General features: G+C 31.4%; 1 protein-coding gene across 1 annotated transcript in view; it reads left to right on the top strand.

Annotated features, from left to right (window-relative positions):
• Positions 1 to 494: 494 nt before the first annotated feature.
• Positions 495 to 27,097, top strand: part of LOC124354098 (probable ATP-dependent RNA helicase DDX17) — a 30,840-nt gene continuing 4,237 nt past the window's right edge. The window contains exons 1-9 of the mRNA XM_046804304.1: positions 495 to 606; positions 3,961 to 4,237; positions 5,071 to 5,259; positions 5,689 to 5,868; positions 7,193 to 7,365; positions 16,501 to 16,611; positions 17,480 to 17,541; positions 19,188 to 19,247; positions 25,506 to 25,745. Of these exons, the coding sequence (XP_046660260.1) occupies positions 4,043 to 4,237; positions 5,071 to 5,259; positions 5,689 to 5,868; positions 7,193 to 7,365; positions 16,501 to 16,611; positions 17,480 to 17,541; positions 19,188 to 19,247; positions 25,506 to 25,745 (1,210 nt within the window). The 5' untranslated portion in view covers positions 495 to 606; positions 3,961 to 4,042. The remainder of the gene's footprint in view (positions 607 to 3,960; positions 4,238 to 5,070; positions 5,260 to 5,688; positions 5,869 to 7,192; positions 7,366 to 16,500; positions 16,612 to 17,479; positions 17,542 to 19,187; positions 19,248 to 25,505; positions 25,746 to 27,097) is intronic.

Here is a 27,097-nt window from a genome sequence, read left to right on the forward strand (position 1 = left end):
AAGCCAGGAGTTTCATTATCTTAATAATTTTAAATTTATCTTTAATCTTAAAGCTATTAATAGTTCTAAACAAGTAGAAACATAGGACTTTATGATCTATTTATAGCCACTTTACTCTTATGTAAAATTAAAATGAAGTTTTTATCTGCATTCATTCTAAAAAGTCAAAAAAGAGGTCTTAAGACATAGTTATTACCAATCAATTTGTATACTCTCACTTGTGATTTTATTACGATTTTTTTCTTGAGTTTGTTGAACACTTGCAGTTTCAAATCAAGTAAAATTAACTAAGTTTCCCACCTATGAATCTGGCCTATTATCGTGCGCTTATATGTCAAAATGTAAGTTTTGGGCTGTTCATACAAAGAAAATAAGTTTTTTTTTATTAAATTATTGAATAAATGCTCTTTTAGTTAGTATCTATTCCTTTAATTTTCAGTGTTGTTTGGTTTTATTACATATAGCTTATATTAGATTTGGATTGTATTTTACAGACGTCTAGGTTTTGAATATCCTACTGCTATCCAGGCCCAAGGCTGGCCTATTGCTCTTAGTGGCCGAGACTTGGTGGGCATTGCATCTACTGGTTCAGGGAAAACTCTATCAGTAAGTATTATTTTACATTAAAGCGATGTACTAATAGGAATTCCGGGAATAATAGCAGCATTTGGAAACCAATGATACTTATAGTGTGTTAATAAAAATGACTCTAGTGTGGCCATACAATGCATTAAAACAAATTCTAACATTGATTAAATCTTGATAAATACGTGATAAATAACTCAAGGCACAAGGTGTCAGAAATTAAATTTACTTTCCCCGGAGACAAGAATTTCGTGTTTTGTCTAAGAATAAATTACTCAATATTTTCAATAAGATGCCCACAAGTAAATGAGAAAACTTGTGTAGGATTTGGATATTAGTGTCATTTGGATATTAGGAGTTGGATAGTAGCTGTGAGAACCCCTAGTACTACTGATCATGGCAGGAGTAGGCAGTATTATAAAGGTTCTACAATTTTAACTAACAAAATGGAATCAATTTACTGAATGGAACTTTTGTCATAAATGTGATGTTGGTTTGATTTATCCACATACATTAACTCTCAACATTCTTGCCTATGGAGTACTATAAACGTGTTATAGTATTAAATATTCATGAATTGCTTTATTCTCTGGAAATTTATATGGGATTGTAATTTCTAGATGTCGGATTGTGGTTCTAATATTTTTCAATAAAACCAAAATCGCACACTAATACTTATCTGATATCATCTATCCATTCATAGAGAAACTTACAGTTAAGTATGATTGTCAAATTAACCCTATTAACCCCAACGTCCATATTATATGGACATTGTAAAAATGGTGTCCTGACGTCCGTACATTTTATTATTTTACTGGCCACTTGTTTGATCAAATTCTTTGAAATTCTGCAGACTTGTGTAAAAAGAGTACTGCACACAAATATCATTGTTCTAAAGCTTTGACTTCTTATTTTGTCTGTCTGTGATTGAGAAATTGCAATTCATCTACTGCTGACTGCGCACTGACTGTCGCATATACCTGTATTTCACTACATTGTGAATATTTCACTTTGTTTTGTGTTCTTAGGTTAAACAATATAAAGTAGGGCAGTTAAATATTACATTGTTACTTATTTTAAAATGAGTATAAGGAATTGTTTGAAGTCTTCCGTAATGGAAAATACACCAATTACTAACGTAGTTGCAAGTGGCGTGGACGTGGGCAGTGACGACGATTTGAGTGATAGCTGTTTTGACATTTTTGAAAACATATTCTAAATCTGTAAATGTATTAAAAGGATTTTTTAAATACAGGCTAAAGTTTTATCAGAAATAACTTTGCTTTTTATGTTAAGTTCTATGAATTTCAAAGCTCATGTTACATCTACTTGCACAAAAATGGCAAAAAGTAAAAATGACCCTTACAAAACGTTATGTTACTCAACTTGTGAATAAAGTAGTATATTTTTATTCGATTAGTAAATTTGACATAAAATAAATAGATATTTGTGTGTCAAATAGTTTTTTTTAGCTATATGGTTTTCAACAAATTTGAAATGTTAAAATTTTAGTTGATTTTTTATGTATATAAATATTAAAAACAAACTCTTTTCAAGATATTTTGTTGTTTTTTCGTATTTTTGTGAAATACGTGTAATAAGAAGTAAAACTAAAATAGAATTAGTTTAACCCTTTAAGGACCAACCGTCTGATTTATCGCCGGCGACGTACTATGCGAAAAGGACCAGTGGTCTGATTTATCGCCGGCGGCGTACTATGTGAAAAGGACCAGCCGTCTGATTTATCGCCGGCGGACTTTTCATATTTTTTAAGAGATATTTTAATCTTCTATATGAAATAAATATACTATTTTTCTATTCCCTGTATGTTTCTTACTATGATATCAAATTTTAAACGTCTTTGGAATCATCAGCTTGGTGAAAAAAAAAATTTTACGGCCATGTTGCATCTTAATGTTGTCAGGGTACTTTGGGATTATACCGACCACACCCAGACATGAATCGTTATTTGACATTTTGCTTCTACTGATTACTAGATTAGCGTAGAACAATATTTCGTCAATATAAAACAGGAATTGTCTTATTGCAAACCCCTCCCCATCCTCAGACAGAGGTCAAAGTCGAGCGGTCTAATAGATAACGTGATTGCAGAGTCTCGCCGCCCGTTCAGCTGGTGCGTCGCTTTGTTGTACTTCTGTGTTTTACCCCTACATTTCTACAAACACAAAAATTCAAAAAAAACAAACATTACCAAACAAAAACTAAACTCTTTATTGAAAAAAACACACAAAACTTCTTTTTATGTACCGTGCAAAAAACTTAAATAATCATGTGATGTCGCGCGGCCTGCCGTAATGGGGATTCTCGAGAAAGATAAGATAACAGCGAGAACAATACCGATCACAATACCTGGAAATGCTTGTTGATTGATGGAATGTTAGTTATGTTACTCAACTACATCGTTTTATAACGTTCTAAGTTCATTGAAAAAAGTTTAAGCGTTGGGGGCATATAACGGAATCTGACCCCATTAACAATTGATAATCGTTTTAAGTTTGTAATTTTGTAATTAAAGAGTTGTTTTTTCGTTCTATCATGTTTGTTTCTATAAATGTATATTTTTGTGTTCTTCATAATGGTGTGGTTGGTATAATACCAAAGTACCGAATAATATCCTTAGTAGCCCGTAAGGTTTTGTATGTTAGGCTAATGCTGAAAAGTGTGTTTTAACCAGTGTTATAGAAAAATTTAATTCATTTACAAACTTTTTATTTTTTATTCAAGGGCTTTCAAATTTTGTACAGTTATAGCGAATTATATGTAGAACTAATAAATACCATTTCCCACTGATAACTTATTCTTATTTTTGGTAGTTATTGAAGATCAAACTCAATTTTTTTTCTTTTTTTATTTGATAAACAGATAAATCAAATTGTTTTTTGCTATATAATGACTTAAATTTATTTTTTCACAATGAACAATTTAATTATAAACATTTTAAGCCTAAAAAAAAATCTGTACAGTAATTAGTTCTGAAGATATGATTTTTCTCTCAAACGCTTGAAAAATCGCACATTTTTAATATGCACAGTTCTTGGAGCATGGCCAGAAAAACGCAAAAATTTTCTTTGCACATGTCAAATTTTGGTCTGGTCCTAAAAGGGTTAATATCTTAAAAAATTGCTTAGTTATAAGATTTTTACAAAACACATTTTCTCCAAAAATTGTTTGGGATTTTGGCATATCATTTGATATAATGGCCAGGGTTAAAAGGATTAACTCATGATTGATCTTGTACGGAAAAGGACCTGTCCTGTCAAGTTTCTTCACTGTACACCATTATACTTTGTTATTACATTATTTCCTCTATGAGGGGCACCATACGCAATTCATGGACTGTAGGTACATTCACAGGGCACGCCTTTACGTGCTGCCTCTTCACGGTCGCTGGCAATGGTAGGCTAGTGACTGTCCGTGTTGCTGGTTGGCTGCCATTATGAAACGATGGCACATGTTCTGTGTCAGTGGCATGACACGGTGCTTGATCACCTCATCGCTGCAACCCATCCGTCCCTGGGGGTTGAGGTGTGTCCGAACCAGTGTGTCCCTCTGGACCAACTGCTGGTCAGCTGTGAGGTCCTGGACCACTTGGTTTGTCTCCATCCGGACATGGCGGTCATCGATTACAGGCGTAAGATTATCCAAGTAAATTATACCGTATGAGAATGTCTTTTTGTGATTGAGGCCGGGGAGGAGAAAGCAAGCCACCTATGCCCCTTCTATGTACTAGCGACTTTACAGTGTCTGTTGTTGCTTTTTTCGTGGTTGAGTAGGACGAAATCAATTGGAACATTCTTGCTCATCTGGGTGTCTCGGCGACATGGTGTTGCCCTCTCCCGACTTTGTGTCTCCACGGCAATCCGGTGAAGCAGGGACCTCTTCACCTTAATAATTTTAAAGAATTTTCATATTAATATTTAGTATTAGTTTGGAACAATATTTATTAGCCTGTGATTGCTTGTTATATGTTTTTCATCGTTGACCTCTGTATAAGTGTTCCGGTTTGTTTAAACCAAAATAAATGAAAAAAAGAAAAGGTCCTAAAATATCTAAGTAGCTCAGGAACCATGAACTTAATATCAATACATAGCTTCCTGATTTACTGACAGATAGTGTGAGTATATTCAGATTCTATTGATCACATGTAGTAATTTATGCAAACTAAACCTATTTTGTTTGTATTGTGTATAACATAGGTTATAGTGGACAACATGAGAGATGGCTACACAACAGATACTACCAGTGCAATCAAGGATTGTTTGTTAGAAAAAAATGTTCTAATAGAAGAATTATCATAAACTTGTCATATTGCATTGTTGTTCTCTGTATTGATAACAAAATTGGTTTAATTCCTCATATATCAGTTGTTAAATCGTAACAATAATTTTTTGTATGTATTGTGTTATTACTTAAATGTTAATCTGTCATAAACTACGTGAAAGTGAGCAACAAGTATTTGTACAGTATATCCTGCCAGCATTGGTACACATCAATAACCAGGGGCGGTTGTGTCGTGGTGACGGACCCATCGCACTGGTGCTTGCGCCAACACGTGAACTGGCACAGCAGATACAGCAAGTGGCAAATGAGGTGGGGGAGACCTCACAGATCCGCAACACCTGTGTCTTCGGTGGTGCCCCTAAGTCTCACCAGGTTAGTTATTTATTAGTTCATCAAAAGTTGCATTAATATGAATTTTAATACAAATTTAGTGTTTTTACTCCAAAAATAACCAAATAGACTTAGAACTCCCTGTAGTCTAATATTTTCTCATAAACTGAATATTTCTAAGCTTTATTATTGGACTTTAGTCACTCAAACATTTATTTTTCATTTAAAAGAGAGTTTGCGTTTAGTAGAATGAGTATAATTTTTGTTTTACCTTAACTCAAATATTTCTTAGAAGAATTTAATTTCCTTAAAGGAAAAAGAATAAACATAGTGGTTTTCTTTATATTGATGAGACCGGTACCCACAAATTTTAATATTTTTAAAATCAGAGTAGATGCAGATATTGAATTATTTTTCAGCGCCATTGTAAATATTAATGGCGTGATTTGTAAGAGGATTGAATGTTGGCAGGCTCGAGAATTGGATAAGGGAGTGGAGATTGTAATTGCAACACCCGGACGACTTCTAGACTTCCTAGAGTCTGGTCGCACGAACCTTAAGCGCTGCACGTACCTGGTGCTGGACGAGGCAGACAGGATGCTGGACATGGGTTTTGAGCCTCAAATACGCAAAATTATTGAGCAAATCAGAGTAAGTGTAGTATCATTTACTACTCTAATGTTTCACTTTGTGTTCTTGTTTAATGCTTCCTTAGTTTTCTATTTATGCCTACTTTTGGTTTAAGATCATTCCTGATGGTGATGTTCACTGCAATTATAGTATCTATATAAATAATGGTCGAATCCAGAATTTTCCAATCTGAAATACAATTGTAAATTTTGTTTAATTGTTAAATTTTTTAAATACGATTTAACCTGAGTTTCATTTTAATAAATTAGTTAACAAACTAATTCTGCCATTTAATTGTAAATTATTTTATATAATTAGCATTAATTTTTAAAACTGTTCTATATAAAAAGTAGGCAACAATTCTACCAAGAAAATTACTACAAATAATATTGTTTAAGTGTACTGTCCACTCTTTTCTAGCCATATGACTGTATTACTCACACAATAAAGGACTGCCTCAGCTTGAGCACTTCCGCCTCACGTTTGTTGATTTCACCTACCTACTTGACTTCCTACATATTTCATAGTATTGAAATTCAATTGATATTTCTAATAGAGTATTTATTCAGTTCAGAATATAAATAATGTGAATTACATGAGATGAATACATATGTTGTATACACGTTAACCCAACAACTGATGAGTGCTGTGAATCTGACACTCAAATCTCAAGGTTAAATAGCTACTTAATTTAGTAAAACTTACATTTGTCAATGAAAGTAATGGTGACATTGGATAGTGGGTGAATGAATGTATTCATTAATATGTGCAGTCAAAGTGATGTTAAATGTCTTAGAGAGTTTGAATTTACAAATTTAAGAATAAATCTTTGTTAATAAAACATAATATGAGTAGCCTACATAGTGCATGCCACATTATTGGGTAACTGGTGACTGTAAGGTCAAGGGCATCGGAATTTGGATTTCAATTAAATTTAGTGCAGGTTCAAATCCTGTCTGTCTTATCTTGTACAATTTAATTTGCCAGGCAATGAATCAATTACACATGTATGTTTTTCCTCTGTTTTTACTTTTTGTTCCGTTTTGATTATAAATGTTTTATATTATTGAATTTAAGTAGTGTATAACTTTCACATTTCACAATCTTCATGTTCTTCATTGTATTGTAGTACCTATTAATAATAAATTTAATCGCTATTTTCAAAGTATTTTAAAATCAGGAGTTGAATATAATTAATTTCAATTCAGAAGTCAGCGAATTTCACCTGGCATGTGGTTGCTTATTTGTGATATTATCAGTAACACAAAAACATTGTCTTTAATGTATTGTGCATTGTAATCCTCATCGATCATGAAACGAGTGAAGTGGTATGGTGGTTTTGCAGCCGGACAGACAAGTTTTGATGTGGTCAGCAACGTGGCCTAAGGAGGTTCGGAACCTGGCCTGCTCCTTTCTTAAAGACTACATCCAGATCAATGTCGGTTCCCTATCCTTGGCAGCCAACCACAACATCCTTCAGATTGTTGACATCTGTCAGGACTATGAGAAGGAGAGCAAGTAAGTATTGAAAGTTACTGAAATAAGTTAGTATCTAAGTATATTATTGATTCCTTTTTTCTACTCTTCTACCTTTTACAAATTGACAGATATAACTTAATTACATTATCTCTGGAAGCTTCTAAAAATATATATTACATAAAAGTATCTGCATTATAATAAAATATAAGATGTTTCTAAAGTCCAAAATAGACAAATTGTAGGAAGTTTAGCTGTGAAGACAAAAATATTATAGCGTTGTAGAGACAGAATTCGATAGTTTGAGGTATTCGTTCTCTGTCAATGAGCTCTCCATGAATGTGTTTAAGACCCTTGAATTTAAAACAGAATTCTAAACCCAACAATATTTTAAAATCTATAAACTCTAATTGAATTGAATATCAGTCCAAGAACCAGTAAAATTTGTTGGTATTGAAATTGATCATAAATTAAATTGGTATTCACATATTTCAAATTTAACATAAAATCTTTCTTCCATAATTCTTTCTTTAATAATGCTTTATTTATCATATGTATTTAACATATTTTAATTTATTGTATTGTTCAATTCAATAAATAGAATTATTGAATTTATAACCCTCAACATAACTTATAATTTCTAATGTATCATATTTTTAAATTGATGTTTCATTTATTATACTAATTGTTATTTCATTTTAATGTAGTTTAGTCTTAACCCTGGAACTGGCCATCATTTTTCCCAAAATGGCAGGCACTTTTTGGTGATTTTGTAAGGGTTTTGTATTTTAATCACTGCTCATCTATTTTTTAAGATACAAACACTTTAAAAACATAAATGTCTTTAGAAATAGATGCAGTTTCCCAAAAAAATATTAAAGATTGAATCATTTAATATATTTTTATTTTTTTACAGATTTTTGTAAAAATATTACTAAAGAATAAATTTTTCTCAAAATGTATAGCACCCTCTTAGGTAATATGAAAGTTTTTAGAATAATTCTAAAATATACAAAAGTTTGCTTATATACCTCAATTACAAATTACAAAAAAAATATTTAGGTAAAAGAAGTTTAATGGTACTTTTGGATAATATATCTATAAAAACTACAAAATCTGAAAAAAGTTTGTATAGCACTATTATGTATACCATTGTAACATTTTGGAATCTATTGGATGAACAAATGTTTTTTTCTAAGAGATAAATATATGTAGAAGAGAAAAATATGATATTTATAGAGGTTTACATTGTATAAGATATTTTTATATGGCAACAACATTTTTTTTCTATTTTTACAAAAGTCAAAATTGTGAAATAAATGCCTAACTTTTTTAGCTAACGATTTTCTTTTCATCCAAATATTATTTATAAAGATAGAACGTTTATTGAAGTTTACAAAAATGTACAACAATGTATTTTTATCTCTATTATTTTTTTGTTAAAAAAATATAACAAGCGATGGTCATAAAAATAAAACGCTAATACCTTCAGAAAAAGTAAATTTGTTTTTACTTTTATAATAAATACCTTTGCATAAATTTAAATCAAAATTTCATTTTAATTAAAATTAAATTGTCTACAAAATAATAAAACACTGAACCTACGTGAACATAGGCTTATTTTCAGTTTCACAAAAATCCAACCTATTCGCTAAAACTTAACCTAACCTCTACATTTTTCACTTCACTAATTAGAAAAAAAACAATAAACAAACTTTTATTTATACACACTAAATAACGAAAAGTCTAAAATATCCAAATAAATAGCAAGCAATACACTAATACCGGCAATGACGTAATAACAACAAAGAAATCAACACGGCAACCATGCGATGCGTTGTTCTTCTCTACTGGCTGAGTCGGTGATTGCGCAACAGAACAAAAATAAAATACTAGTTCATAGTCTTCGTTGTCTATTATACTGTTGCTTAGAGCAATTCTTCCTCTTTGTTGTGATATGATTTTCACTATTTCCAGACAACGATAAAGTAACAAAAATAACAAAATTTAATGAAGCTATTTTCGACGCATTAGGCATTTTGGGATTTTACAAAACACGAGCTTTTCAAACGCTTATTTTATAAACATTTATTTTCCTACTGGCTATTGAAAAGATGTTTCTGAAAGCCAAGAATACACTGTTTTCAATGACGACACTTACGATCGTGTAGAACGTAAACTCACGATAGGGAACTTTTACAAACATACGGTAATTTTAGCGTGTTCGGAAATTACGCAAACAAATGGCAATCGGAAATGTGAACATCCAAGTTTAGAATTTTATAATGAAAGATTTAACTTAACTATAAAGCGTTTTATGATATAATATGAAACCTTGAATCTTTATCTTTAGATTTACGTGTGTTTTACTTCAAACAAAGTAAAAATAGACTTGCTGTGAGAGATCATATTACGACATAGTTAATGCGTCGAAAATAGCTTAGTGCCATTTTTAAACTGTGGTTAATGCGTCGATAATCGCTTAAAGCCAGTTGCAGGGTTAAGTTTCATGACAAATTACCTGTCATAAAAATATTATTTAACCCTTTGAACCCCAGGCGACGAAATATCGTCGCCGAGAAGATATACGAGGATCCCCGCGGCGACGATGTATCGTCGCCAATGAAGTTGCGAGAATCCCCGGGCGACGTAATATCGTCGCCATGGTATATGCGTTTAATACATATTTATTTGAAATCGTAAAATACTTATTTTATGAGTATTAATACATATTTATATGTATTTTATTAACCCTTTGCACGCCAGCCCATTTTCTAAAAGTACCAGCCAAAAACGCCAAGGCATTTTTCACCCTCTTCGCAAGGTTTCGTATAAACCTCCATATGTTTTTTATTTTTCAACATATCTTAATGATTTTTGTACTGTTCTTTTTCTTAATAAATTCTCTTTCAAATAAAATGGGGTTTAATATTTTTTATTATTAGTTTATGTTTGTAATAAAAAAAGTTACACTAAAAAAATATTTTTTAATTTGTAAAAAACATTTTTTTGCACACTTAAGTGATTTTCAAAAAAATATTTGGTGCTTTTCAGTTACACAGTACTAAATTATATATAATTCTTAACCTAATTATACAATTTCAAATGCTTACCTTATGTACTATTGTGATTATGACGTTTTTCCCTAGAAGTTGACATATATGTAAATTTGGTCAGATGCAAGTAAAGTATTATACTGTATATATATTTGTAAATTCACTATGCTCAGAACTAAAAATGTCAAACACACAAAACTAAATCACCATTAGTTAGTCTTTTACTTATAAACATCACAAAACTAACAATTCACTGAGCTATGTACATTATTTACACTTTATTGACTAAGGCTTTTTTAGCATCTGTGTTCACCAAAACAAAGGGGGTGAACACCCCTCTTACAGTTCTTACAAATAAGTCTTGATTTCTTCCTACGCCCTCCAGCTGCAGTACTTATTTTACTACATACAGCACAGTTCCTCTCCATATTCCCTGGTAAATGTTCTAAACCAAAACCATTTGGTCCGTCTCCTCCCGACCATATTTCGGGGCTGATTATTTTTATCAAGCCACTCTTGAGAAAGGTCCTCAATAATACTAACAGTGAACTGAAAGCCTTGACATTTGTTTCCCAGTACAATTTTCCTTATATATTATATACGAATTCAGGATCATTCGGGCAAACACATTAAATGTGACTTTCTTCCAGTATTTTACTGGTCCTTCGTTCATCTAGGTAGCAATACAACATTTGGTCTGACCCATCAACACCTCCCATGTAGTGGTTGTATTGGTCAATCATTTCAGGTTTTGTTTTTTTTGTTTCTTCCCTATTATGCCTTTTTCTAGTTTTTTCAACAGTCCTAGGAGTACCCTTTGTAGACAGTAATATAACAGGTTTCTTTTGACTTTTTTTGTCTCTGTAAGCTAGCATAAGAAGATTCTCATTTTCTCATATAAAGTGATTGACCAACATCCAGTTTTGCCTTCATTGGGTCAGGTATTCCCTTTCTGTTTTCTCCTGATGGTTCCTGTTATATAGGTAGATTTGCTGAACAAAAATTTTGCAAGAGGTATAGTGTTGAAGAAGTTTGTCTACAAATAAGTGGTAAACCCTTTTCCATGTATTGTCCAATTTGTAGTAATGTTTTGACAACTTTGTAGGCTAGACCATTTTCATTGTTACCATCTGCATCTCTTTTTCCCTTTATAGCAGGTAAAAAGCCAGGCAATATTTAGAGACAGAGTCACATAACATCCACAACTTGATGCCCCACTTGTGGTGGTGTTTGTTTGGTAAATACTGAATAAGTTGAGAGTGACTTTTTGTCCCTACGAGACTTTCATCAATAGAAATCTCCCTATGTGGAGTGTAGTGAGTCTTGAATAGCCTATTGACATGTTCTAATAGGGGTTGAAACTTTCCTGCAGGATCATAACCAGGCTGATCAGGTTTAGATAGAGTACGATTATCAACTATGTGGAAAAATTGAAGGATTGCTTCAAAACCGATTTCTACTAAACATATCTCGAAACCAAGGGCTAGCCTGTGACTTCATGGTTGACCAGTAACTATTTATTGTTGGTTTTTTGTTTGAGACCCATATTTAGGATGACTGCCAGAAAAGCTCTCATTTCTGAGAGTGAAACAGGTCGCCATTTGTGTACTCTGGCTCCAGGAGACAAATTTGGATGGCTCTGCATGTATGCTGTTGCATATCGATTAGTTTTCAGCAACAAAGGTTTGCAGCAAACCCAATGTAAAAAATAAATTGAAGTACTGGACCGGCTTTGCATCACTTGGTGGACAGTGTTTTGGTCCAGGAATTTCAGAAAAAACAAAGGATGTGGTTATTGCCTGGGTCCCCAATATCATTTGTGATTTTCCATTCATTTAGGCCTACATCAGGAATTCCTTGGTTGACATTTTGTTGGTTGGTAGTGTTATTAGGCCTAGGTCTGACCAAATTATTTTGATCCAAACCAGAGGCAACAGGCACAACATTTGAAGGCCTACCTCTTTTGTACCACTAGGCCTACCTGCAGACGTGGAGGGCAAGTCTAGGTCGTCAGAAGAATAATCCGCATTATTATCGGAAAGTACAAAGTCCGGGTCTTCGTCCGTGTCATCTACTGGATCACAAATATGTTTCTTCACACCACCAGAATCTGAATCGGCACTGGAATCCTCTGACTGAGAAATGTTGTCAACAAAATCGTCACTTAGTTCGTCTTCCAAAACGTTAAAATCCGGCTCAACTAATCCACTAAACAACGTATTTTCACTCGCCGGTGACCTTTCCCGCTTTCTTTTACTCATTTTACTAAGTATAAAACAACAATAAACAATAAAACAGTTTATAAAAACGAAAGAACTGTGTAAAACACGACGTAAACAAACAGTACGATCGGCAGCGCAACCTCGACTGTGACAAGTAATCCAACTGCCGCACAGCTGAAATAAAACACAAATACCACCGAAGTAAAGACTCCATAGAGTATTAAATCGTTATAAGCGTATAAAAGCAACTAATAGACAATCATTAGATCGAATATCATGCCGATCTGATGTACTAAAAACAAATTAGAAAGAGAAATTCGTGACGTCCGTGTCACACGGCCGTCGGCGTTTTTCGATTGAGTACCCGACGTCCGTGTCACACGGACGTTGGCGTGCAAAGGGTTAAAATACTAATTTTTTTATTTATTTATTTACTAATTTATTTATTTAGGTAATATCAGTGATTTTTGTGTTGTACGCCTAGAGGTTTTTACAAGTCGCATACTTTTATATAAAAATTCAAAAAAAGTTTATTTTTAGAGATATCAATATAATTTTTTTTGTACATACACAAAACTAATTTTAGAAAAATAAAATGTGGGTGTCCATGGTAAAAATATTTCTTATTTTTTAATTAAAAAATCTTAAAATCAATTTTTTTGCCTAAAAATCTATATACATATATTTTAAAATTATTTAAATGCTGTTAAACATTTTTTTATACTTCAGACTAATCTTTTTCTGTGTATACAATTTCATTCTGGACATTTTGGTGTGTAATACAAGACAATAGCATAAAAAATAGCAAAAGTATAAATTTTTTACAAACAGTATGCAAAACAGCTGTTTCTGCTCCGGGGATTCTCTGTAGTTCTTAGGTCAAATGATTTTGGTACGTTTTTTCCACCATCAATATTTTGGTCTGGGGTTCAAAGGGTTAATCTGATGATTAAATATAAATAAATGGGGTTCAGAAATAAAAATTTTAATAATTTTTATGTTAACAGGGGAAACCACAAGTGGCAAATGTTTAACCATTTTCAGTAGCTAAGCAAGACAATGAAAAAAGCATAATACAATTGGCTCATCCAAATTAATGTGTTTTTCTACTATTTTATTAAGTTACCTGATGTAGAACAGTGTATAAGTCAGTTAATTCTGTTAAATCAACAAACAAGAAAACAAAATACACCTTCTACTTTTGACTCAACAAAGTCAGTCTCATCAGATTTCATTAGAGTGTCACAAATATAACTTGATCTACAAAGATCATCCATTCTGAATTATTAAATCAACAGCATACGATCAAACTTAGCTCAATTTAAATAAAATATTTCTGAAAAAATGACAACATTATTTGTTTACAAACAGATGTTAATAAAATAATCACATCTGGGAAAACCAAGATTAGCAACTAGAAACTGGATGAAAGAAAATAAAAGACTACTAAACATTAGAAATAACTCATATGCTTTCGATTGATGTAACTTTGACCGGTAATTATGCTTTTACTAGTACAATATGAATCGACATGGCACTTTGAGTGTTGATCACACTTTGGATGTTGAAGTGATCAACAGCAAATGGATCGGTTAACGTTCCCAGAGTATATTAAAATATATTAAGAATATATTTTATTTAATCCAGGAATGAATGTTTGTCATAGAAAGATCTACAGAGTAATATTATTTAAATTTCTTAGGATGTTGAGGTTATTTGTGAGAATAACAGTATTGTTTTATAATTTTGGCACCATTTACCCTGAAGGTATTCCAGTAAATGTCCTTAAGTTACCATAGGTTCCATAAAATTTTAATGCCACTTTTGTTTAAATGTAGTCAACCATGTAAATCCAGGTTGCATGTGTGAAATTCAGCTTTGGTCCTAAAGTTTCACCACACTTTTGGCTCTAAAGGTGCTTTAGATTTATCACCAGTTAACATTCATTACATAGATTTGTCTTTAGAAAACTAAGATTTATAAAACATTCTGATTGTGTTTAAATTTTAAAATTTCTGTATCTAAAATGCACACAGGATGGCTACTTATCAGAGATTTTTACAATATAATGGAAAAGGTTCTTGAATTTTTTGTCTATTATGATTATTTCTTGTACCACAATTTTGCCTATGAAACGTCATAGCTCATCAAAGTAAGGAAATATCATGATTTCATAAACAAAATTTGACTTGAAATTTGTATTCTATGTTGAAGTTCATGCATACATGCATGTTTATTTGTGGACAACAGCTGATCGGCAGTACGCAAATTAACGATCTATAAAATGTAGTTTTGTTGTACTTTGTGTGTGAAAAATTATATATAGATAACATAATGAACCAAATATTTAATTTTCTAAAATAATATTTTGTTTGCAGTTAGTATTTTTTACATTTATGTTCTTGCATCACCGGAAATCTGTCTTGTCTATTCATGGATGATAGCTGGTTGGTAGTATTCGAATGATTCGCGTTTTTGTCATAATTTATATATTAAAAGCCATATAATATAGATTGAAATTAACAAATGATCATACTTTTGTAAATAACATTTAGCTTGTAGATCATATTAATTTCCTATTTTTATGTTTGTGCAATTTCTGCAGAGTATTACTCTACTCTTTTGGAAATAAAATAAAGAATATAATACATATTTTCTGGTAGCAAAATTCAATATTTTTTAATATGTGTTAATACATCATTGTTAAAGATTTTTTATCTATACCACGTGAAAGGCTATGATATTATAAACAAAATTTATTACACAAATTTTCTGCAATAAACTAATGTCAACATTAGATCCTTTAACTTTTATACACTTGGCAGTAATACTGGAAAAAATTCTCTATATAAAAGCTTGTGGCTATAAAACTCTCAATATTCATAATATTTCATTAATAAATGTAAATTGTACACTGTTTTATGATTTGTTTTTAAATTAAAACACAAATTAGGTAACAAAGGAAACAGTGCTACAAGCCAGACGTATAATTTGGATCTGACGAATTCATTGGCGTACAGACCATAATAACATCATAGTTAGTTATGATTTCAAAGACCTACTGGAAAGAAAAAAAAAAGAAAAAAAACGCATTAATCGATACATTGAAACATATTGAATGCAGTCATATGGTTACTTGGATATTTCAACTGTGTACTATATTAAAATAGTAATAAATGCGGATCGATGAGACGATTGTTGCGGGCCATTTACAAGGTCTTTACCATATCTGATATGCCGATGTTGCGACATTCAGACTTTACAAGGTTGGATAAAAGTTTTATACTGCCCAAAATGTACAATTAAATTTTAAGTTGTGTGAGCTTATTTTTTAGAAATTTTAAAAACTCCCAACGCATAAATTTCAGCCATATGATGTTATTAGTAAACTCACTGCTTTCACTATTACGCTTGTGCTGGATGATTTGTTCCAGATGCAATAAAATTATTCACAGTATTTCTACCTAAAGTTTTTATAAATAAACTTGAAAAAACTTTAGAACTACTTGATTTTCTTATAAAAGATTCCATTAACCTGTTCACATTGTCTCTGCTTATTAACCTATTTCTGTTTACTATATCCTATCAGATCTGGTCAAGATCTGAACCAAATTTAGTTCTTATTTTTTTATTACTATCCATCCCGAATATACAATACCGAGGGTAAAATTGAGTAAGTGGAATTTTGCAACATACAGCTCTTAAGCATATAATATACACATACAGTAAATTGCTTTATTTCCAAATATCATACTTTTTAATGGTATAAGTACCTATGTACATACAAAGAGATTTATAAAATGTACAAAGTCTAAAGAGCCTAGATGTTGAGAATTGATTTTTATATTCTATATAAATATGAAAAGAAAATAATGGTTTATCAATGTGTCTTTTTCTAGGCTAAGCACACTTCTTAAAGAAATCACTGCAGAACCAGAAAGCAAGACCATAATTTTCATTGAGACGAAAAGAAGAGTTGATGAAGTAACACGCAAAATTAGAAGAGAAGGGTGAGTACTTAAAAATAATAAAGGATTGTAAAAAAAACCCGTAAATTTATTTAATATACTCGTACATTTGTGATTTAACAATATTAACTGGATGGATAAATCAGGCTGTAATTCATAACAGTAATACTGATCATCTGGTCGTGATTGGAACAAAAAGTTAATATGCGCATCAGTTAAAGTGGGAGAGGTTGATCTGTGATTGCCGTGATCATTCTTTAATTCAATAATCATTATTTGTCGATTTTATCTATCTGGTACTTGGTGAAAAGCATTATTTTACAAAGAATTTATATTTTATTTAATATAAATAGGATTAATCATTGGTTGTGTATGGATTACATTGTAAAGCTGATTGTAAGGTAAATCGTAATTGTCAGTATTGACAGTAAAATTTATTGTAGAAGATCCAGTTTGAGATAGAAGGAACACTGAGATGTGTTGCCTGTAAAATGGTATAAAGATTTTTAATAAGAAAGAGAAGGTAATAAGCTGTAAACAGGCATACAAAATGAAGACAACCGATACAATGTAAGATTATCCATTTGAGGCTGAAGTAATGTTTTCACAAAGGACAGTGGTACTTACTGGATATCATACAGATTTCTTCATTCTCTATAATATAGGCTTGGTCAGCTCTTAGACAAAAGTTACTGTAAAGGTATAAAGACACATGTGCATTAGAAAGATTTTAAAAATAATTTAAACTATAACTGAGGTAAAACAGTATTTTTGTTCTTTAGTAGTTATTTTAAGAATTCAATTATAGTAATTTTATTTACAATTCTATTTTAATATTATTTGGTATACAATTTACTAATTAGAGTTTATATTTTAACTATTACTAGTATGTTGTTCAAAATGTTGACAGATTTCAAGCGTCCTGCATCCATGGAGACAAGTCTCAGCCAGAAAGGGATTTGGTGTTACAGGGTAAGCATCGTAAAACCATATATCAGTAATTCTGTGCATAAAAATAATTAATACTCCATTATCAAGTTCTGTAGGAGATATCAACTTTGTCAAAGAGATATAAAGTCTGTATTTAAAAGATAGAAGTTTTAAGTCTTTTTATTGATTAAAATTAAGTCTGAAACTTAAAACTTATTGTTTTACTCTCAGTGATTTAGATAAAAAAATTACTTTTGTTCAAAAAAATTAAAAACTAATCTCTTACACAATTCTGAAAATCTCTAAGATTGGAATTGTAACTTCCAATTATTGTAAACTAGTAAGAGCATTATCAACAGAAAACATCAGATTGATGTCTCTAATAGCTTCTAAGCGTTTATACTACAACTTAGTTGTTTTTCAGAAAACGAAAGAAAACTAACTTTTTAGGAAAAATCTTACTTTTCTGTACAAATAGTTTTTTTTTTTCAAACTATTGAATACAGGCCTGGTCCATTAGAAGGGCCTTTGTCATCTTCATATCTGTCTTAAAGTTTTCTTTTTAATAAACTTGCATGTTGTATAAATTATTAGCTACACCTGTATTAGTCTTTTCACATCTAGATTTGACACATTTATCATCTAACAACTTTATGGTTGTGATCAAACTTTCATATATGGCCATAATTGAAACAAACAAATTTTAGAATAGAACCTCATGAAAACCTTTAGGAATAATCCATGTGTCCAAACTACAATTACTGAAAACATATGAGAGATGAACAACAAATAAAAATAGAGTATAAAACAAAGCATATTTATAGGCTAACAGAGGAAGCATAACATTTTTGCAATCCAATCTGTTATACATAGTACTATAAAACAAGTTGAAGTTGTTTAGCACACTTATTATGTATTCAGGGTGACAATTAAGTATGGAATCTCTTTTTTAATTTTTAAACCACAATATAAAAAAAATACCAAAGTTCACACGTGCTTACTGGTGATAGTAACGCACACATCTGCCAATTTCCGACCGGATAATCCCTTTGGGGGACGGTCCACAAGGAGTCACACACAAAATTCTTAAATAGCAGCATAGGTCAAGTTTGGTATCAAATTAAAGGTCTCACTTAAGAGAGTACAATTCCGCAAACCGGATTTCAAAAGGTGGATTCATTCAGTAGTTATAACTGTTTGAATTTTAAAACTATTGAACAATTGTTAAATTACTAAGTATTACAAGTAAAACCAATTTTTAAGTACCTGTGGTCATAGTAAATGTTCAAAATTAATTAAAAATGTTGTGTATTCAACTTGGTTTACTTCCTCTTCGTTTACATTGGTGCCAATATTAATTTTGGTTCTGTTTTGTCTTGTAGAAAAAGAAATAAAATTCGACTTGGTGGAATTTAAAAGTAATTTTTTGCCATCTAAATATTGTTTTACTAAATTTATGCTGATGTGAGAAGTTATTTCAACAGACTTTATGTTGACTCCTGCAACAACCAACGATATAGCTGTATAGCATGGTTAACCTGCAATTTCCCCCAGTATAATAAGGAATAGATTGTATCTGCATTTAGTGCTTCACGCAGTTGGTTCTGTTTCAAAAACAAATGTCATTATTTTATTTTATACCTACTATAATTAGCTTTTTTTACAAATCTGTTTTGTTATATGTATAGATTTCCGCTCAGGACGGAGTCCAATTTTGGTGGCAACTGATGTGGCAGCCCGAGGACTAGGTGAGATCTTGTTCATATTCTAAATATTGTATCAAAAGTTTTTTTAAGTTCCATCTGACTTTACTTTTGTTTATTCATTTAGGTAACAATTGAACAAATATTTCATTTCTTTATAGAGTTGTATAAAACGAGTTTAATGTTCAAGTGATACTATCTCTTAAAGGGTTATGCTGTTCTGAAGAGGTACGGTAAGTGTTAGTTGTAGCCATTACTATATATATTGTTAGTATACACCGACTCTCTTTGCAGAGACGAACCACTCAGATTAAAATATTAAAAATTAGTTTTGGTTTCTTTTTTTGCAGAGGCACATACGTGATAATGCTCGTTGGCATTGTCGTTGTGTCTCTCAGTTGTGGGTGTTCGTGTGCCCGCAATCCTTGGCGCATGTTAGCGCCTGTCGACTGCCATGCCCGCCATCTGCCCGCCCCCCGCTCCTGCCCCTCGCTGAGAGTGGGCAAGCGATGGGCACAACTTCAACACTAGGCTAGACAACAATTTTATTTTGTTGAAAAAAAGTTGCAATCAAAGATTTACTATCAGTTGTAAAATAAACTGTGGTTGGTGAGGTTTATAAAATTTTGCATTCACGATTCTCATTACTAGATTAAGAATTTTTTCAACTTGAACAAAAATGATTTCTATTTTTATTATTATTAGATTGCAGAGTGTATTATGAATCTGATTTGAATGAAAGTCTGCTTTTAGTCTCTCAAGGTCTTTTATTAAAAGGGGGGTGTAGTTCAGAATATTGTTTTATAAATCTTAAATTGTTGAGTTACCCCTCATCTATAAATTATGTACTGCAATTAAGCAGAATTAAAGAACATTATGTACCATAAAAGTTTGCTTTATTTTATTAAGTTTCGTTTTAATTTTATAAAATTTTGTCTTATTTTTTAAAGACTGATTCATGGGAAAGTTATTTTTTACTATGTTCCTATGAATTATTAGGGGAAAATATTTGTTATTTATCAACACATTTCATTTTGATTCACTTAAAATAAGTAAAACATCTAGTGATTATAATTTGTAAATTACACTACTTCTAAAACATTATCAGTAAGATTGCAACAAAATAATTTCTTACCTACTAAACAAAATTGTGTATTAGTAATTTTTTCATAAAGATTTATTTATGGAGTAGAACCTAAGGTTTGATCATGATGTCAGAGGAATGTCTACATTTTTTCAAAGTACCTGAAGAACTATTAATTTATTGACTGGCTTATGACGTAACCATAAGACTATGACGTCTTATAGACTCCCACAAGTAACTGATACAATTTACATAAACAATTTACTACAAGTGCCATGTGATGTGGTTTGACGTCAGTGCAACAGTGTAGCCCGAGTAATGGGAGTTGTGCCCATCCTAGGCGGAAGCAGTTCAAGGCTCTTCGGCAGGTATGAACCCATTATACGGTTTAGATATTAGACTAATACACATCTGTGTGTTGGAAATAGATACTCAATAGCCGATTATGTAAGCAACAGAGTCATGGTGTTCTAGACAACTGTACAAAAGATAACTTTTCATCTTTAGCAATTCTGTATCAAGAAATTACAATTTAAGTTCTAACCCTGGAACTGGTGGTAAATACATGTTTAAATGCCAGAGAATTTGTTTGATTTTCAGACATTTCTTAGAAATTAAATGAATATATGAATAACAATTATTTGTATTACCATGAAGTGTCTATTTTGTTCATAAATATTGTTTTTTATGCTTTACATGAATAAATATTCTTTTAATTATTATTAAAAAAAACCATATTATTATAATTACAAAAAATATATATATGTGTATGTGTAATTTGAGACCAAGTGCAAAAAATCCAGGAAACAGAGCTAATAAGAATCGAGCTACTCTGCAATGAGAATGGGTTCCTTTCTACTTCTATATATCAGTGGAACTGATTCAAGTTATGAGAGGCAAAGAGTTAAATTAAATTGGTTAATTTTATAGAAGTAATCAACGAAAACACTCTTAACAGCTAGCTGTAGAGAATGTTAGAAGACGAGCTACATTAGTCAATCTAACAAAACTCTTGTGATTTGATTCTAATTTTAAATAAAATTAATACTTCAACCACAGAAAAGTAGTTTGCTCAATAAACAATTTCAGGATTACTTGATATTTCTACACTTTGTATTAGTAGCAGGTTTCTTGGATTGCAGAATCTTGCCCTAATACTGAAGTCGAGTATTGTAAGGGCAAGTGTAACAATAACAGGCTTTGCAGCACTCTTTAATATGACAACAAACTCCAATGATATTAATTCAGCAATTAAATCAATGTATTCAACTCATGTCAAATGATCAATCAGCAAACACAGATCACAGCTATTTTCCAGTTCCAGGGCAATCTTACATTGAAGGTATTTGTACATTTGATATTTTATTCAGTATAGCCTTCTCCTTAAAATAGAAACAGTGACGTAAATTTTGTTGTATGTTTGTCATTTGACCTCTCCAAGATTTACTGAATTAAAAAAAATCACTTAAATATAAAAACTGGCTTACTCAATATTTATAAAAGCATATTTATGAAGTATTGGAAGTATGGGACTGCCTTACTGCAGATTTGGTTAAGTAAAGTGTTCGAAACAACACAATAAACTTATCTTGTGTTGGTGAATATATTGTATAGAATCCAAGTAAGTTATTCTCACAACAATTTCAGAATCCATTTAACACTTTGAAGATTGACATTTTTAGTCTGCTCTGTAGTATATGCTCTGAGAAACCCCTGTAATATGCCCTATCCTATATTATGTCCTCTTTCATTATAGAAAAAATCATTTTGGTGGTAGTATCAGTTACAATTCATGAGTTAGAAAAGTAGCAATGCCCCGTTTGGATGAAATTGACAATTATTAGGGTTTTTTTACTCTCTGTGCTGTCACTAGTTACATATTTGGAGATAACCCTCTATTATGAGGTGTACATTATAAAATTGAATTTCCCAAATGGCTTTGTTTTTGTAGTTAAAATCATGCAACAAAAAAAACAAAAAACAATTACTCAGTTCATACAGAAGCCTACATTTACACAACAAAAAGGCAAACTGTGACATGGACAGTAACATAATCCACTCCCTTATCCTTCACTTGGTGCTATCAGTAGTTGACAGTACGAACAGTAATAAGGTATGTTTATATTGTGTATTACATTAAAAGTTGTGTTTGATCGGAAATTTAATTTTTCACTAAAAATATTATCATTCATGTTTTTGTTATTAAGTGCTCTGTTGTATTTTGTGTTTAACATGTTTCCTTTCTTCCAAATGTGTAGCACTTTTAGACCGTGGTTTATTTTATTAATGTCGTGATGTTTATCATAAGGATCTGCAAAGCCTGATAAAACTACTTTGTTTTCTTCGACGTCAAATGTGAATTTTAATTAAGGTGTAATACAATAATCTTATGATAAGGAGTTATCTTCAGAACTTGTAACTAGTGACAATACCTCATTGGTTGTTTTTGGATGTAACAGAGGTAAGGATGCCGAATTGACTGTCATCATACAGATGGTTTAATTTGAATAAAATTTAGTATATAGTAAATTTAGGTTTTGTAAAAATCTGTAGATTGTTTTAATATTATTTTTAAGATTATTGTTTATAGTAAAAGATATTCTTGATGATGTGATTTTCTTTGCTGGTGAGAAGATTCAAGTTGATGCAGACATATTTCCAGTATTTTTCTGGGGTAGTGAGCTAGAGTTACTAGTAAAGTCAGGGTATTTGTAATATTAACTTGGCTAGTAAGAGAATTTCTGGTGATGAGGATAAATCTCCAATACTGCTCTGGTGCTAGTGAGTGAGAGGATTACTAGGAAAGTCAGGGTATTTGTAATATTAACTTGGCTAGTAAGAGAATTTCTGGTGATGTGGAGTGGAGAGATAACCAATACTAAGAATTATGATTATCAGTGATTATGTTATGCCTTATAACAAGGCCAGGACAAAAATTAAATGATAAAGTATGTAATAATATTTATTTATTATTATATTTGCTACATATAATAATTTATTTCCCTTAGAAAAATATATTCTTTACATAATAAGTAATCATCAGTAGGAAACTGTGATGTCATTCCTCGCCATGAGCTAACTTTGGTGATAAAATATTGTGAATACTCTGGAAATAAATAGCACATCCTCAATATACAAAAGATTTGTATTTTATATAATGAGTACAAAATATGAATTCATGCCACTCAGTATGGTTTTATCGTTACATTAATAAGTTCATATTTATAGAAGACTTTATAAAATGGACACTTAACTAAACCACCAAACGTTAATACAGCACAGACTTGTGATATATGTCATATGGATGCGTGTCACATGGCACAATGTCATAAGTCAGCGTGTCCATGTAACATCAAACCATGTTAAGGAGTTAGTACCGAACAAACATATGGAAAACTGATTAAAATCCAAGTTTGCTGATCAGAACATCTCATTTATAGCGGCTGAAATTCAGATCAGAACCACATCACTTTTAAGGGTTATACTAGCTTTTAAGACTTAATTTACAGAAACTAAAACCAATTTGGGATTCTAAGAAGTCTTAAATAAAGACATGTAGTGTCGTCGGTACCGACTGTGTAATACGTACAAGTCACTACGTGGCATCACTGAGCCTGAACATGTTAATACATATCCAAAACATTTTGAGTTTTACGTGTAATATTTATTCTTTTTAAATATGTGGATGTTGCAAGCTAAACAATTATTGATTTTATCCCTAAAACTAATATAAATATTGAAAAAAATTATAAAGCATTTAGATACATATTGATTATATTTTTAAAGTAGACATTTTTCATGGTTCTACAATCAAAGAGTAAATTCATTTGAGATATATCATTGTTCCTATGGGGCTAAAATCAAAATGGCCATTTGTATATTTCAACTATTTGGCTGGTAAGTAAGTGTTCTTGGCAAAAGAAGTAATTAAGAAAGGTACAATTGACAAAGAGTTGATTCTAGTATAATAACCAAATAAAGAATATTTTGTGATATATCATAAGATATTTGAAAATGTTTGGGCCTCTTATGTGGCACTATTAATTAAATATGGGACTATGGCAATTTTGTAAATAATGTTTATATGAATTTTGTAATGCAATGCCTAAAATTGTCCGGCTACAGTAGCACAATTGTTTGCCTAAAGTAACCACAGGCATATTTCACAATAATAATGACACATTAATGATATCATGTGCTCTGAAAAATTGTTCCCTTGAGGTGTAATAAGTGTCATCTTCAAAGTGTTAAACTTTTCACTCAAATTTTACTGAAAATTAAATACCTTATGCAGTGCAGATAATAAGCAGTAATGGAAATTATGTTTTAGACAATTGTAATTTAAGTAATGCTGAAGCCTATTAACACAGTTTATTGTATTACATCAATCGTTTTTGCTGTTAATACTAAGATAACATTATTTTGCTTCTGAAAGTGTGTGTGTGTGTGTATGAATATAAAGTTTATTTTGAATTTGAAATTTTAGTACAAACTAGGGTTGTATCATACGGCACGTTACAGGGCTTTTTAGTTAATTTTCTCATTTGACTATTTGAAAATTGTATCCGGAAGGTTTTTGATGTTTGTAATTAATTGACAAACAGGTGGATAGACAGGTCAATTTTGTTTATTAATGAGAACTATTAAAACTTGGGATGTAGACAAATCTGTTAGCGAGATAGTAATGTATATTTGACAAATTGGTTTTTGGGTTTGAGCATAATGTGTTATCTCATATTTTAATAAAAGTTTGTAAATTTGGGTGCTTAAACGCTATTTATTTGTTTTTTATGTGTTTCTAAACTGCATTTCTTTATTTTATGTACTTGATTATATATTTGGAGATTTTTTTATTTTGTTATTGAACTTTCAAAATCATATTACACCTTAACCATCCTAGTATAGTGTGCAGAAATTCTAATATGAAAGTGAACTTTATACAAGCTGAACAAATTTTGGAAGAGCTTATATGGAATTAATTGTGCTGACATGTTTAATCACAGGATGGGATACAATCTTATGTAATCTCTGTCAAAGTGCTGAATATTTTCAACAGATGTACAGTAATATAATAAAAAGAAAATCATAATCCATTGTATGAAATCAAAATTTTGGATAAACCTTTACACGTTGTTCAGTTTATATAGTTCTGCATCCAATTTTGCAAATTTACCAATGCCTCCAGAACTTAACTAAAATGCACCTTCTGTTACCCTCAGATGTGGAAGACGTAAAGTTCGTTATCAACTTCGATTACCCCAACAACTCGGAAGATTATGTGCACAGAATAGGTCGTACGGGGCGATCTCATGCCACCGGCACTGCCTACACTTTCTTCACACCTCAGAATGCCAAACAGGCTTCGGACCTCATCGCTGTACTCAAGGAGGCAAACCAGATCATCTCGCCCAAACTGCTTGAACTAGCTGACAACTTCCGAGGTGGCAGGGGTGGAGGGGGTAAGTGTCTGGTCACAAACTATTTTACTAATGTGTGTAGTTGACCTTAGTAGCTGGAGAGACGGAGTTGATGGCTTTTTTTATTAACAACTGAATATAAGAGAAGACTTGAACTTGGGAACTTGGACCAACATCTTAACTGGGTTTCCCATTGTCATTTATCAATTAACAATTAAAAAGAGTAAATGTTTTTTTAATCAAGATTTACATTTTATTTTTGTAATACTGCAAGATAGAAATTATAATGTACTTTGAATGGAGGGCAATTGTAAGACTTAAATTGCAACTTAAATAATTTTTATTAAATCGAAATACAATTTTATGACTGTACCAAATAGACTTATTAAATTTGGAAAATATTTTCTAAACTAATATATTGTTTTCTAAATCAGTTTATTTTTAAATTACTTTCCAGTAAATACCAATTTTTGTTACTAAAAAAATAGGAAATCTACAACGTTTAGAGAAAACCTAGAGATAACTAGTTCACCAGTTAAAAAAATCTTCAAAGATTGTACCATGTATTAAGATATGCATATTCAATGTTTTTAAATTAATAAATTTCCTCAATCATCCACTATGACATATGTTGGATAAAGCCATAAACAAGGCGCTTTTCTTCCATGGCTAAATACTACCATTTTAAATCCGAGCAAAAGTGACATACATGGTTATGCAAGTGCCAAGTGGTGACACAGAACACAGCCGGGCACTATGCGTGGGTTGACGTGCTGAGAGGATAACCATCTGAGACTAAATCTGAACTGAGCAAGAGATGTTTTAACCAAATTTAATGTCTCCCGAACGCACTAGGTATGCAGTCATCCAAAGAATATGGGACCAAGCCTATTTCGGTTAATTAAAATTTTGTATGAGGCTATTCGCCATGAAAACTTGTTTCTGGTTGGTATTGACATCTATAAACTAAACAGCAGCATCTCATGTGTACCAACAATAACAATAACTGTTTGCTATTAGCCTTAGAATGTTATCAGTTACGGAGGCTAATATATACATACAGCAGTAAGTATAACTTTGTTATGGTGTAAATTTACAAATTAATAGACCTACAAATTTATTTGTTAAAACATATTCCGCGCTTGCGAGAAAAATTGCAATGGGCAACAACACAGTTTGGCTTCTAGCAGTAGTCATGTGTGATTTGGTCACTGCTATTACACTCTAAAAGACATTCTATAATCAGATTATCATTTTCATGCTATAATGACGTATAGAACAATATTAATAAAAAGTTTTATTTGAGTAACTTTCTGTATTAAAATAAATTTATATACAAAAAATGACTGGATTGTGAAAATATATAATTCTTATATTATACTTCAGATAACTCA

Source organism: Homalodisca vitripennis, chromosome 2 (genome assembly GCF_021130785.1).
Source record: "Homalodisca vitripennis isolate AUS2020 chromosome 2, UT_GWSS_2.1, whole genome shotgun sequence".
Taxonomy (NCBI): Eukaryota; Metazoa; Arthropoda; class Insecta; order Hemiptera; family Cicadellidae; genus Homalodisca; species Homalodisca vitripennis.